The following is a 14,596-nucleotide window of genomic DNA, read 5'->3' on the forward strand; positions in this document are numbered from 1 at the left end:
TTTTTTTAGCACAACATGGTTGTATGTAAATTTATTTTTCGTTGAGTCCCTTCTTACGCATGATTTTTGTTTAGTACTTATTTTTTCTGATCAGCCGGACCTTAGCATAAGGGTTATGTGTTGAATCATAATCTTTGTGATTTACACTTGGTTTCATATCATTTGACAAGATTGTAAACAGTGAGTCGGTTAGATATGATTATTGAACACATTGAGTGGGCCCCGGGACCCTCTGTAGTGGGAAAGTCTGGCCCCGAGGTCAAAAAGGCTAAAACCCCCTAATCTAGAGGATTCACTGCATTGGTGTGTACTGGTAGTTGTTTTACATGACATGTTGCATGTTGGTGAAGTGACTTTCTGTGTGCATTTTGGGTGGAGAAAGTTCCTGCTGGGGAGTGATGCACATGCCTGCTTTTACTTGATCCTGCACAGATTAGATTTAACCACAATTATTATTTGCATTGGCAGTAGGAATGTGCACTTGTCTAAGCAGGATTTGTATTGGACAATATCACAGACTTTCTGTCTGGAAGTTGATAGTGCCAGTATTAGTGCAATACATTGAATTAATATCTTGTTGCTTCATACTTGAAAGACATTCCAGTGATTGCCTCTACAAATCTTTCTTACTTCCTGCGGCCTTATAAGGTCACTTGATCCGCCAGCCAGGGGCGTGGGTAAGAGCCCCCCCCCCCCGCCGTGCACACCCTGGTGTGTGTTCCTTGTACACATCCGTCCGGGAAAGTTGAAGTTTACAATGATGAAACACGTACAAAGTGCACTGAAGGAATAATAAATGTTAAATCAAATGAACGTGGATGATTAATTGTGGTGAATTACACATTAATCAGAATGTACTCTCTTGTGATTCTTTATGTGAATGACGAAGGATATGTTCTGTTTGTGGGAAGTTAAGTGTTTCTTTCGGGGTTTTAGGGATCCAAACAGACTATCTTCCAGTAATCTCAGTTTAGTGTAATTCCAGCCCGAGCATCCTGAGAGGCTTAAGCCTGAAAAATACTCTCTCATCAGGTAACTTGCGTAAACTACGCCGGTTTACTCCTCCCACTGCACCTCCCAAAAATCCTGGCTTTGCGTCAGCGCCGACGTGGACCGCAGAGCTGTGATAGGTCAGCTCGTTTACTACATAATTTCCGGCGAAAGCAAAAAAAAACACACAAAGAAACAATAAAACAGAAGAGCGTTTAAGTCGGGAAATTCCCCACTATGACCATTTGTACAACACTTCTTTGCCGAATACAAAGATTACCGGACGGCCAACATTTCCTGGAGAGAAATTGCGAGGAATACAGGTCTAAAGGTGAGCGAGTGCCTCAAGAAATGGAAGAACTTGGGAAAAAAAAGCTTGCATCACAAACAACACAATTTGGGAAATTCCACACGCGCCAAAAGTCTCCTGCTATCATTTTCCACTGGTGGGTTGAAAGGCAGGGCACACATTTGGTTTACAGGGCCATCTTCACTATTGCCGATACAGTACACAAGGCGATTTTGTAGCTTGCTGTGTTCCAGCAGATGCTAAAACTCGCAAAGCCTCTGCCAATCTCTTGGTCACACCAATTGGCATTTTGTGCGTAGCAAATCCGTGGTTTCAAGAACAAGATCGTCAAATCGACCTGCCGCCATCCGGAAGTACTTGACATGCGTTTTCTTCGTCCAGTTTCAACGGTCGAACAAGCGCGGCAAAATCGCCCTTCCGCTGCCTCGACTTGTTCAGCGGTCGCACAGCCCACCTTCGCGAAAATCTTCTCTTCCGGGTTGGAAGCATTGGGCCCCATTCAGCAACCGTTCTTAAGAACACATTTTGTTCTTAGGCCCACTTAGGAAGTTTTTAAAGAGATTTTTGTATTCACCAATGTTTTCTTAGCTGCGATTTGTTCGTAGGTAAGAACAAAAGCTAAGAGTGCTCCACAGCACTCTAAAGGTTGCCTATTTGTTCTTAAGTGTGACAAGTTACCTTACTTCTATTGTCTAATGTTAAACTAATATCATAGATAGATAGCTAGATAGATAGATAACTAGATATAGATAGATACATACATACATAGATAGATAGATAGAGATAGATAGATATATATATATATAGAGAGAGAGATATAGATACTAGATAGATAGATAGTTAGATAGATAGATAGGGACAGACAGGCAGACATATAGCAAAATGAGCAATATATAGACATTTCAAAATACACACACACACACACACTTATACACACAATCATCAATTACCGGGGCGTTGATTTAGTGATTGGTGACTCTTTAAAAGTCTCAACTCACACAATGGCAATGTGTAGCTTTTGCTGCTACTGCAAGATGACGCAGATCGTGCCCTGGGGAGGGAGCGCATATTTCACAACCATGTATTGTAGACCTATTTGCCCGAAGTGACGAATATTTATTTGAACACTTTAGGCTACCTCAGCAGTCCCCCCTTTCTTAAACTTACGTTTTGACATTATGTATTTCCCCCGCAGGATAATACGAATTTCTCTTCTGTAATCTGTTTGTGTTTTCTCCGTGTGTTTGGTGTTCGGCTTTTCTGCCGGAATTGTGCCCTTAAATGGGGAATTAAGGGCGTTTACCTATGCAAATTACGGAATTAAGGGTGTTTACATATGCATATTGGGGAAATAAGGGCGAGTTTATATGCAAATTATGATAGACACGCACGCGCTAACCATTTAGCATTCAGCAACTTAAGAACAGCAGGTGGTAACAATTGGGCCGTTTAAGAACACGTCATGAATTTGAATGGACTCCTCGTAGGAAATCACTTAGGAAGAAAGATAAGAGGAAAAGTTAGGAACTTATTGCTGAATGGGGCCCATTGTGTACATAAAAGTGATCGTTGTTTCAAAAGTAATAGTTCCAACTAGGGTTGTATGGTATACTAGCATAGTATCGCGGTACTAATGAATCAAGAACAGTACTATACTCTGTTTGAAAAGAACCGGTTCCGGCGCGTCGTCACGTCATGACATTGCTGGTTTTACGAGCAGAGGAGAATGTTCGGCAGCGCACAATCACTGAGTACTTACAAGCAGACACAGTGTGTAGACAGAAAAGGGAGAACGGACGCATTTTTGCCGAAAAACTGACAATAAAGGTAAAGCTATAACACTGAAACGCCCTCAGGAAGAGGTGCTTTAAGACAGTGGTCCCCAATCACCGGGCCGCGGACCGGTACCGATTGGTACCGGGCCGCACAAGAAGCTAAAAAATAAAAAATAAAAAATATTTATTTTTTATTTTATTATTAAATCAACATAAAAAACAATATATAGATTATATATCAATATAGAACAATACAGTCTGCAGGGATACAGTCCGTAAGCACACATGATTGTATTTCTTTATGAAAAAAATAAAAAATAAAATAAAGAGAACTAGCTAGCAGAGAACATCCATCCGCAGTCGGCAGTGTTTTAGCTACTTCTAAATCACTAATCCTTGTCTCCATGGTGACGAATAAAGTTTCTTACAAGTATCATCCCTGAAGGACGAGGCATAGCTAAACATGTTTCACTACACACCCTAAGAGTATAAAATAGCTCACCGGTGTCACCGCTAACAAAAGCTAGCGCGCCTGAATGTAAACAAATGCCATGGGTGGATCTACACCTGACATTCACTGTAATGATACCAAGTACAATAGTGTATACTATGATCATCAATATTTTTTATCGTCCCAAAATCTTTTTTCCCTTTTTTAAAATTCATATTATGTTTATAAACTCAGGAAATACGTCCCAGGACACATGAGGACTTTGAATATGACCAATATGTATGATCATGTAACTACTTGGTATCGGATCGATACCTAAATTTGTGGTATAATCCAAAACTAATGTAAAGTATCCAAACAACAGAATAATTATTACTTTTTAACAGAAGTGTAGATAGAACATGTTAAAACAGAAAATAAGCAGATTAACAGTAAATGAACAAGTGGATTAATAATCAATTTTTACAGCTCGCCCCTCATACTTTTGACAAAATAATAGAATGATAAATGACACAATATGTTACTGCATATGTCAGCAGACAAATTAGGAGCCTTTGTTTGCTTACAAATTGCTACTAAAACAAGTTGTCTAATATGTTCACTATTTTATTTAAGGACAAAATTGTTCTTCGGTTGCATTAAGAAACATATGTTTAATGTACCGTAAGATTTTTTGTTAAAATAAAGCCAATAATGCAATTTTTTGTGGTCCCCTTTATTTAGAAAAGTATCGAAAGGTATCAAAAAGTATCTAAATACATTTGGTACCGGTACCAAAATATTGGTATCGCGACAACCCTAGTTCCAACTCCAACTCTACAGTAGGTGTCGCTTCAGACGTTGTTTGCTACAACTCCACACAGGAAGCTTTCTCTCACTGAAAAAGTTAATAATAATAATAATGGTGTTACGGCTCAGACCCCTGCCGTCTGTGCGCACCTGGGGACACGCCCACAGCCGCGCAAATCCAGGGACGCGCCGCGCGCGTCTCCGCCCTGCAGCAGCCACCAGCTGCAATCACTCACCGGAGAGCTGCACCCCTGGGACTGATGAGGGCGAGCCGCATAAAGGGACCAGTGAACCCAAGGATCGGGGGGTAACTTAGTTTTCTCATGGTGAACCGTAAGCGAAGCTTTAGCTCTCTCTCCTTGTTTCCTCTCCGTGCCTTGACCCCCTGTCTTCTCCCGTGTCCCCGCAGTACCCTCCGTCGCCTGGACAGTGAGCTGTGCGTCTCACATTTCCCCCCGGATCTCCCTCTGGACACTGACTGCCTCCCTCGATCCTTGACTTCCCTCGCTTGGCTCCCCTCTACCCCTGGACTTCCTCATCTCTGTTCAACACTTGGTAACACACACACTTCAGCTAACTACACACATAGTCTTACACCACACACTCTTGTATTCTAGTTCACACTCCATTTCCTTAGTTTAGTTGTATTGTTTATTATTATTATATATATATCTATATTGTCTATATATATACAAAATATTTGTATATACTTGCCCCTGGTGTATGTTTGCCGTCACCTCCCTTAGTAAACACAACAGTAAGTTCCCGCCAAATTATATATAAGGATCTGATGGCACAGTTTTTCTTTAGCTCCGCCCCAGTGACATTTTTTCTTCCTCCTTTCTTTTTGCCCCTCTCACTATGGTTTTTTCTTTTCAATCCACCCTGGAAAAGTGTTCTAGCCCTCCTCAGCAAATTCATGGACTGTTTAGCAGTGCTGTAGGGATGGAAGAATTTTCTCGTCGCCTGGACACCCTCCTCCCACCCTTAAAGACTGTTCCTCAGTCAGCAGGAAGCGTCTGGCATCCGCTTTCGGAGGGGGGGGGGGGGGGGGGGGGGGGGGGGTGGTACTGGTGGCTGTGCTGGTGTGAGGGCGCAGCTGCAACCAGACAGACTTTCCTTGGCCAGACTTATTCCACCTATTTTTTGTTTTTCCCAGCCACAGCCACCAGCCCCCTGGCTAGCCCCTGAGCTAGCACCAGCCCCTCGGCTAGCCCCTGAGCTAGCACCAGCCCCTCGGCTAGCCCCAGCCCCTCGACTAGCCTCCGAGCTAGCCCCAGCCCCTCGACTAGCCTCCGAGCTAGCCCCAGCCCCTCGACTAGCCTCCGTGCTAGCACCAGCCCTTCGACTAGCCTCCGTGCTAGCACCAGCCCCTCGGCTAGCCTCCGAGCTAGCACCAGCCCCCGAGCTAGCACCAGTCCCCAAGTTAGCCTCCGAGCTAGCACCAGTCCCCAGGATAACCCCCGGGTCTCCACCAGCTCCCAGGCTGGCCCCGACCTTCGCACCTCGGCCTGCAGCGCCGACCTCTGCACCTCGGCCTGCAGCGCCGACCTCTGCACCTCGGCCTGCATCGCCGATGACGTCCGCTGCCTCCACGCCGCTGATGACGTCCGCTGCCGCCCGCTGCCGCCCGCTGCCGCCACGCCGGCGATGACGTCCGCTGCTGCCACGCCGGCGATGACGTCCGCTGCCGCCACGCCGGCGATGACGTCCGCTGCTTCCACGCCGGCGATGACGTCCGCTGCTTCCACGCCGCCGATGACGTCCGCTGCTTCCACGCCGACGACTTCCTGTTCCACTTCACCTCAGACAACGATGTGCCCTCCTCTTCGTGTCCAGCGGGCTGTACCATGGCGCCGGCCTCCTCTTCGTTTCCGGCGGGACACACCACGGCGCCACTCGCGTCTGCCTCCCCGACGGCCAAGAAGTCAACCGTTCCTTGGTCGTCCACCTCGCCGGCCGCAGCGGCGGTCTACTCGCCGCCGCCACCAGACTCGTCCCCGGTGGATTCGGGGACACTTGGGCCGGCGACCCACCACCAGTTCGCCCCTCCACCCTCCCTTGACGGTTGTTCCTGTTTTTTGGGGGGTTTTACTTCCAGGACATCTGGAATCTGTCCATAGGGGTGGATACTGTTACGGCTCAGACCCCTGCCGTCTGTGCGCACCTGGGGACACGCCCGCGGCCGCGCAAATCCAGGGACGCGCTGCGCGCGTCTCCGCCCTGCAGCAGCCACCAGCTGCAATCACTCACCGGAGAGCTGCACACCTGGGACTGATGAGGGCGAGCCGCATAAAGGGACCAGTGAACCCAAGGATCGGGGGGGAAACTTAATTTTCTCATGGTGAACCGTAAGCGAAGCTTTAGCTCTCTCTCCTTGTTTCCTCTCCGTGCCTTGACCCCCTGTCTTCTCCCGTGTCCCCGCAGTACCCTCCTTTGCCTGGACAGTGAGCTGTGCGTCTCACATTTCCCCCCGGATCTCCCTCTGGACACTGACTGCCTCCCTCGATCCTTGACTTCCCTCGCTTGGCTCCCCTCTACCCCTGGACTTCCTCATCTCTGTTCAACACTTGGTAACACACACACTTCAGCTAACTACACACATAGTCTTACACCACACACTCTTGTATTCTAGTTCACACTCCATTTCCTTAGATTAGTTGTATTGTTTATTATTATTATATATATATCTATATTGTCTATATATATAATAAATATTTGTATATACTTCCCCCTGGTGTATGTTTGCCGTCACCTCCCCTAGTAAACCATTACAAATGGATTAGGTTTATACGGCGCTTTTCTAGATATCCAAAGCACTGAGAACCCATCATTCATTCACTCCACATTCACACGTTGATAGATAGATAGAGAGATAGATAGATAAACAGATAGATAGATAGATAGATAGATAGATAGTACTTTATTGATTCCTTCAGGAGAGTTCCTTTAGGAAAATAAAAATAAAAATTCCAGTAGCAGTGTACAGAATTGAGATCGAATTTAAAAAGTTAAAAGTAAATAATGGGGGTATAAATGGAAATAAAATAGAAAATATAACAATAAGAATTAAAAAAAAACAACAATAACAATAAAAATATAACAGTAAAAATTTAAAATACAACAAGAGAAACTAGAAAGTAGGGACCATGTTATGAAAAAGTATTGCACTGTTAATTGCACTGTTTTTTGATTTGCATCCCCTGTCATCCTAAACAATGATGTCCGCTTCTGTAATATGCATTATTTGCACTTCTGATTAGTTTTCGTCGCAGTAAATCAGTCATATACAATGTATTGTTGGATGTTTATACATGGCGGCGTCACTGTAGCGTGAACTACATTTATTTGATTTGGTATACACGCTGTACATCGCTAGCAATAGTGTCTGTGTTTCCTCTTCAACCACCGCGTTTGAAGGTTGCAAAAAGACTGCACATTTTCACATAAGTTGTTATTATTCAGACAAGGCAAGCGCAGCAGAAGAAGAAGAAGAAGAAGAAGAAGAAGAAGCAGATACAGAAGCCTTGCTTGGCTAGAAGGTGACCGTGGCAAGTTCCTCGTTGTTGTGCAATAATAAGGTATACAAAGAATACAGTATAGCTCCGCTATTAGCTAGCTGGCAACTAGCGTGCTAAAAAAAACTAGCACGCTAATTGCTAGCTGGCAACTAGCGCGGTAGTTGCTACCTGGCAACTATAGTTGCCAGGTAAGGCAGTCGTCGCTACCTAGCACCGCTAATCGCCGGCTATCTTAAATGCTAACACAAATATAATAAGATCCTTATTGCTTTTAATGTTTTGAGTAGTGAGTAGGGTGGTCGTGTCTGTTGGATAAATGTTAGAGATATTTACATATGTGAAGAAATTGCGAGGGAATTAAAAAAAAAGTCTATTCTCCCCAAAGCAGGCCCCTGTTGAAAACCTCTGCGATAAGATATCAGCACGTCTGTAGATGTACACAAGTCTGTAGACTTGTGTATGTTAGAAAAAGCATGATCTAGTCAAAACCCAATGCTAGGCATGAAAAACACTAACCTTATGACAAACTCAATGCTTCGTTTAGTGGGGTGATAATTGTTTTTTGGCGACATCTACTGACCACAATAATTCATTAAGTTTTAGTTTAGTTTAGTTTATTATTTCTTCAGTCAGTGGTCAACAAAATAAACAAACCGTTTTAAATAAACAAACAGTTGTACATTCATAAATTGACAACGTTACAGACCGAAAGGGTTTAGGCTGAAGTTGAACACTTATTTCGCCTAACCCTATAAACAATCTCAAATACAAGATGAGCTTCCTAAAAATATGAAATTTCATTTACACAACATGAACACTGTTCAAATATATACACAGTATAGACATGTGAAATATCCTTGTACACGTGTTGGTTAAACATTTGTACCAATAACATACTACTGTATATACAAACACTTATACTTCCATTATTATTTATATCCCACATTTAGTTTTGTAATTAACATTGATCATAGGATTAACTACTGTGTTGTCTCAAGAGTGATATATATTTTTCTAAGACATTGGTCTTAAAGTTTTTTAGCTGTTCCACAGATGAACCCCCCTGACAGAAACACATCTACTTTTTAAGCTCGTTCTCGTTTGCTTTCTGAAAGACAGCTGAACCTCTGAGGTCATAGACTCTCCCTGGGTTTGAACCTCTCCTGTAGACACCGAGGCAGCATGTGGTTATGAGCTTTGTACGTCACAATAGCAGTGTTGAGGTCAACAAGATCATGCAGTTTTAATGTTTTTAATTTAATAAACAGAGCATAATAATCCGCATAAATTAAACTGAATGATGCGGACACATTTGTTACCAAAAACGTTCTAATACGCTTCTGCCTTGGAGACTTTGTATGTGTACTGTAAGTAATATGCAACAATATTGTGCTGTTTTAGACAGCAAAATATTGTTAAAGCACTTTTTATTCGGGAAAGGTACTCTTCACATTTGAACTGATACGGTACCAATTACCGGTACCTGGGAATCGATACCGGTACTCAACGGTGCTAATTTACGGTACTTTTGTGTGTGTTAATAAATATTATTTGTTTTTATTAATAAAACCTTATTTTTATTACAACATTTAAAAATGAGGTGATTATGATAACTGCTGTTCAGTTGTAATATCTTGTTGTATTATCATCATCATATCATTTGCAAGTATGACATTAAGTAGCAATTACAGTTGCAAGTCCAAGACATTAGATGACAGCAGTGTATAGTTTATAATGTGTGTTTTTGTTTTTTTGTTGCGCCCCAGAAAGTGTTAAGTATTGTACTTATTACGCACTACCTGTTTGAATGTAACTTGCATCTTAGTTGTAGTTTTCATTAACACATTTAGAAGTGTTGAAATCACCATTGTCAAAGCCCTAATGCTAATAATTAGCATATCAATAGCAAAGCCAATATATATAAGCATAAAACTAGCACATTTTTGGAAAAGTGGAGCCTTACTTTACTTACATAGGAGCGTTTTTTGAGTCAATTTCAGTGGTCAAAACTCCAAGTAATTTAGGGATTTCACCATCTACAGTCTGTAATATCATCAAAAGGTTCAGAGAATCTCGAGACATCACTGCACGTAAGCAGCAAGGCTGAAAACCAACATTGAATGCCCGTGACCTTCAATCCATCAGGCGGTACTGCTTCAAAAAGCGACATCAGTGTGTAAAGGATATCACCACATGGGCTCAGGAAGACTTCACAAAACCACTGTCAGTAACTACAGTTCGTCACTACATCTGTAAGTGCAAGTTAAAACTCTACTATGCAAAGCCAAAGCCATTTATCAACAACACCCAGAAACGCAGCCGGCTTCGCTGGACCCGAGTTCATCTGAGATGGACTGATATTTTCTCTGGTCTGACAAGTCCACATTTCAAATTGTTTTTGGAAACTGTGGACGTTGTGTCCTCCGGAACAAAGAGGAAAATAACCATCCGGATTGTTATAGGCGCAAAGTTCAAAAGCCAGCATCTGTGATGGTATGGGGGTGTATTAGTGCCCAAGACATGGGTAACTTACATATCTGTGAAGGCACCATTAATGCTGAAAGGTACATACAGGTTTTGGAGCAACATATGTTGCCATCCAAGCAACGTTATCATGGACGCCCCTGCTTATTTCAGCAAGACAATGCCTAGCCACGTGCTACAACAGCGTGGCTTCATAATAAAAGAGTGCGGGTACTAGACTGGCCTGCCTGTAGTCCAGACCTGTCTCCCAATGAAAATGTGTGGCGCAATATGAAGCCTAAAATACCCCAACGGAGACCCCGGACTGTTGAACAACTTAAACTGTACATCAAGCAAGAATGGGAAAGAATTCCAGCTGAAAAGCTTCAAAAATTGGTCTCCTCAGTTACCAAACGTTTACTGAGTGTTGTTAAAAAGAAAGGCCATGTAACACAGTGGTAAAAATGCCCCTGTGCCAACTGTTTTGCAATGTGTTGCTGCCATTAAATTCTAAGTTAATTATTATTTGCAAAAAAAAATGTTGTTTCTTAAATCGAACATGAAATATATATTCAATTGAATATAAGTTGAAAAGGATTTGCAAATCATTGTATTCTGTTTTTATTCACGAATTACACAACGTGCCAACTCCACTGGTTTTGGGTTTTGTATGTGAATCAGTGCCCGGTAGGACCGACGGGATTTGGTCGGTGCCAAAAAAGTACCGGATTCCGTACCCCATCCATCCATCCATTTTCTACCGCTTATTCCCTTCGGGGTCGCGGGGGGCGCTGGAGCCTATCTCAGCTGCAATCGGGCGGAAGGCGGGGTACACCCTGGACAAGTCGCAGGGCCAACACAGATAGACAGACAACATTCACACTCACATTCACACACTAGGGCCAATTTAGTGTTGCCAATCAACCTATCCCCAGGTGCATGTCTTTGGAGGTGGGAGGAAGCCGGAGTACCCGGAGGGAACCCACGCAGTCACGGGGAGAACATGCACGTACCCATCCCTAGTTATTATGTATTGTATGTCTTGCTTGTGTGCTCATGTGTGCTTGCAGTAGCTGTTGTGTAGCTGCTAGCTCCAAGTAGCCCACATCTTACCATGTTTACCTTTTGTAAATGACTCCACTAAAATACAAGAATAGACTATCCTTTACTTTCTCACACATGCTTACCACTTCAGATACAGGCTCACTTAAAAAAAACAAACAACCTTACTATAAAGATCTGAGCAGTCATTTGCACTGACAATGATCACCACAACACCGATGATGATGGCTGATGTCATGGGAGCAGACTCTGCGTCGGACAGTGTAAACAGGAGTTATGTCCACACAGCATCACAACATACCGCCGGGACGTTCATGGTTGCGATCGGTGTGCAGCAACATGGCAATGGGCATCCCAACATTTTTGGAGCGTCCGGCGATCAGCACATTCTTTCCCACTGTCTCGATACCTGCATGGCATGGTTTCAAGGGGAAATAGTTGGAATTAATTATGCTCAGGGAAAAGATAACTCAAAACTTCTATGAATGAATACCATTTTTTAATTAGGGATTTTGCTGCATTCTTTTCCTTCCTAACAAGGTTGGAAAAAGAAGGAACAGTAAAAAAATTAGTGCATAAAGTAAAGCATCCAATGACTGTAGCCTGAATAAAATTATGACATCACATTTACACAAATATATTATTATATACAGTGGCAAATTATTCTTACTTATCTTAAACTACAATACTGTGCAATAGTTCATTCATTTAACAGCAATCCATTCGCTGTTTAAAGTCTATTGTATGTTTCAATTTGTATTACCTGGGGGCTTTATTGGCTGTTAGCCATAATCATCCAAATTATCAAGGAATTGAGAAACATCTTTGAACATTTCTGTTTGTGTGTCGTGAATTGATAATAATGTATGACTTTCCTCTTTTCAGTGAAATAAATTAACTTTTCCGCAATGTTCTAATTTCTTGACATGCACCTGTATGTGGAATGCCTTCAGTGGGTAGCAATATTAAGATGAACCACAGAACAGAAACCTGTGAATCTCTGGCCGGAGTTGATTGAAGCTAAACAGCTAGCATAAAAACGCTAACATGCTAACGTAAGCTTGTTATAATAGAAACAGTTGGCATACTTACAAGATAGCGGCGAGTGTCAAAATACATAGTTTTTAGGTTCAAATTAATACAATTTGCTAAAAATACAAGCATGAAACATTAGTATGCTAACATACAGGAGACATAGGAAAAGTTAACTTACTTCTACGATGGCAGCAAGTATCAAAAGCCACTATATTTAGGTTTAAACGAATAAAATTAGCTAAAATGCTAGCATACAATGTTAGCATGCTAACATTAGCATGACGACATAGGAAAAGTTAGCGTACTTCTAAAATGGTGCCAAGTGTCGAAAGCCATGATTTTTAGGTTTATGCGAAAATGCTAGCATAAAACATTAGCATGCTAGCATAGGAGAATTGAGCATACTTTTAAGACGGCGCTAAGTATCGAAATCCATGATTTATAGGTTTAAACATACACAATTAGCTCAAATGCTAATATAAAGCATCAGCACGCTAACGTTAGCATGCTTTGCAACAACATTTTCAAGGAATTAAGAAACATCTTTGAACATTTATGTTTGTGTGTCGTGAATCGATAATAACGTATGACTTTCGTCTTTTCAGTGAAATAAATGAACTTTTCCGCAATGTTCTAATTATTGACATGCACCTGTGTGTGCAATGCCTTCAGTGGGTAGATGAACTACAAAACGAAAATTTTGATGGGCCTGCTATCTGTGCTATGTACATCTGGCCGGAGTTGATTGAAACTAAATAGCTAGCATAAAACACTAACATGCTAACGTTAGCTTGTTATAATGGAAACGGTTGGCATACTTACAAGATAGCGGCAAGTATCAAAATACATAGTTTTTAGGTTTAAATTATTACAATTTGCTAAAAATACAAGCATGCAACGTTAGTATGCTAACATTAGTTTTGATTGATTGATTGAGACTTTTATTAGTAGGTTGCACAGTGAAGTACATATTCCGTACAATTGACCACTAAATGGTAACACCCGAATAAGTTTTTCAACTTGTTTAAGTCGGGGTCCACTTAAATTGATTCATGATACAGATATATACTATCATATATACTATCATCATAATACAGTCATCACACAAGATAATCACATTGAATCATTTACATTATTTACAATCAGGGGTGTGGAGGGGGGGGGGGGGATATGGACATCAAGTAGTGGACAGAGAGAGAGAGAGAGAGAGAGAGAGAGAGAGAGAGAGAGAGAGAGAGAGAGAGAGAGAGAGAGAGAGAGAGAGAGAGAGAGAGAGAGAGAGAGAGATCAGAAGGCATAAGAAAAAGAAAAAGTATCTGCATTTGATTGTTTACATTTGATTATTAGCAATCCGGGGAGGGTGTTAGTTTAGGGTTGTAGCTGCCTGGAGGTGAACTTTTATTGCGGTTTTGAAGGAGGATAGATATGCCCTTTCTTTTATACCTGTTGGGAGCGCATTCCACATTGATGTGGCATAGAAAGAGAATGAGTTAAGACCTTTGTTAGTTCGGAATCTGGGTTTAACGTGGTTAGTGGAGCTCCCCCTGGTGTTGTGGTTATGGCGGTCATTTACGTTAAGGAAGTAGTTTGACATCTACTTCGGTATCAGGGAGGTGTAGCGGATTTTATAGACTAGGCTCAGTGCAAGTTGTTTAACTCTGTCCTCCACCTTGAGCTAGCCCACTTTAGAGAAGTGGGTAGGAGTGAGGTGGGATCTGGGGTGGAGGTCTAGAAGTAACAATTACAATTCACAGTCGCATGCCGATGACATGTCGTTTATGTATATTAGGAACAGTAAAGGTCCCAATATACTGCCTTGGGGGACTCCACAGCTCACCGAGAGGGGGGGGGGCACGGTGCCGTTCACCTCTACCACCTGCTCCCTCCCCTCCAAGTAAGATTGCATCCAGCTCCATGAGGTTTTGTTAAATCCGATTGCTCTGAGCTTATCCAACAGTATAGCGTGGTTAACGGTGTCAAAGGCCTTCTGAAGGTCCAGCATGACCATGCCTCAGTATTTGCCCGCGTCCACCTCATGTTTGATGTGGTCGGTCAGATAGAGAAGGAATGTGTCAGTGGAGTGGTTAGTTCTGAAAACGGGTTGGAATTTGTACATGAGTTTATTAGTGGCAAGGTAACTATCGACCTGTTCATAAACTATTTTCTCCATTACTTTCGAAACGGAACTGAGAATAGAAAC

General features: G+C 42.4%; 1 protein-coding gene across 4 annotated transcripts in view; it reads right to left on the bottom strand.

Annotated features, from left to right (window-relative positions):
- The window catches only part of LOC133652242 (bifunctional methylenetetrahydrofolate dehydrogenase/cyclohydrolase 2, mitochondrial-like), a 57,454-nt gene that overhangs the window by 19,995 nt on the left and 22,863 nt on the right, over window positions 1–14,596 (bottom strand). For 3 of the 4 annotated variants that reach the window (XM_062050766.1, XM_062050765.1, XM_062050768.1), the window contains exon 5: window positions 11,663–11,770. The exons of the other annotated variant lie outside the window; for it this stretch is intronic. In XM_062050766.1, the coding sequence (XP_061906750.1) occupies window positions 11,663–11,770 (108 nt within the window). The remainder of the gene's footprint in view (window positions 1–11,662; window positions 11,771–14,596) is intronic. 4 annotated transcript variants of the gene reach the window in all.

The sequence above is a fragment of the Entelurus aequoreus genome, linkage group LG06, assembly GCF_033978785.1.
Source record: "Entelurus aequoreus isolate RoL-2023_Sb linkage group LG06, RoL_Eaeq_v1.1, whole genome shotgun sequence".
Lineage (NCBI taxonomy): Eukaryota > Metazoa > Chordata > Actinopteri > Syngnathiformes > Syngnathidae > Entelurus > Entelurus aequoreus.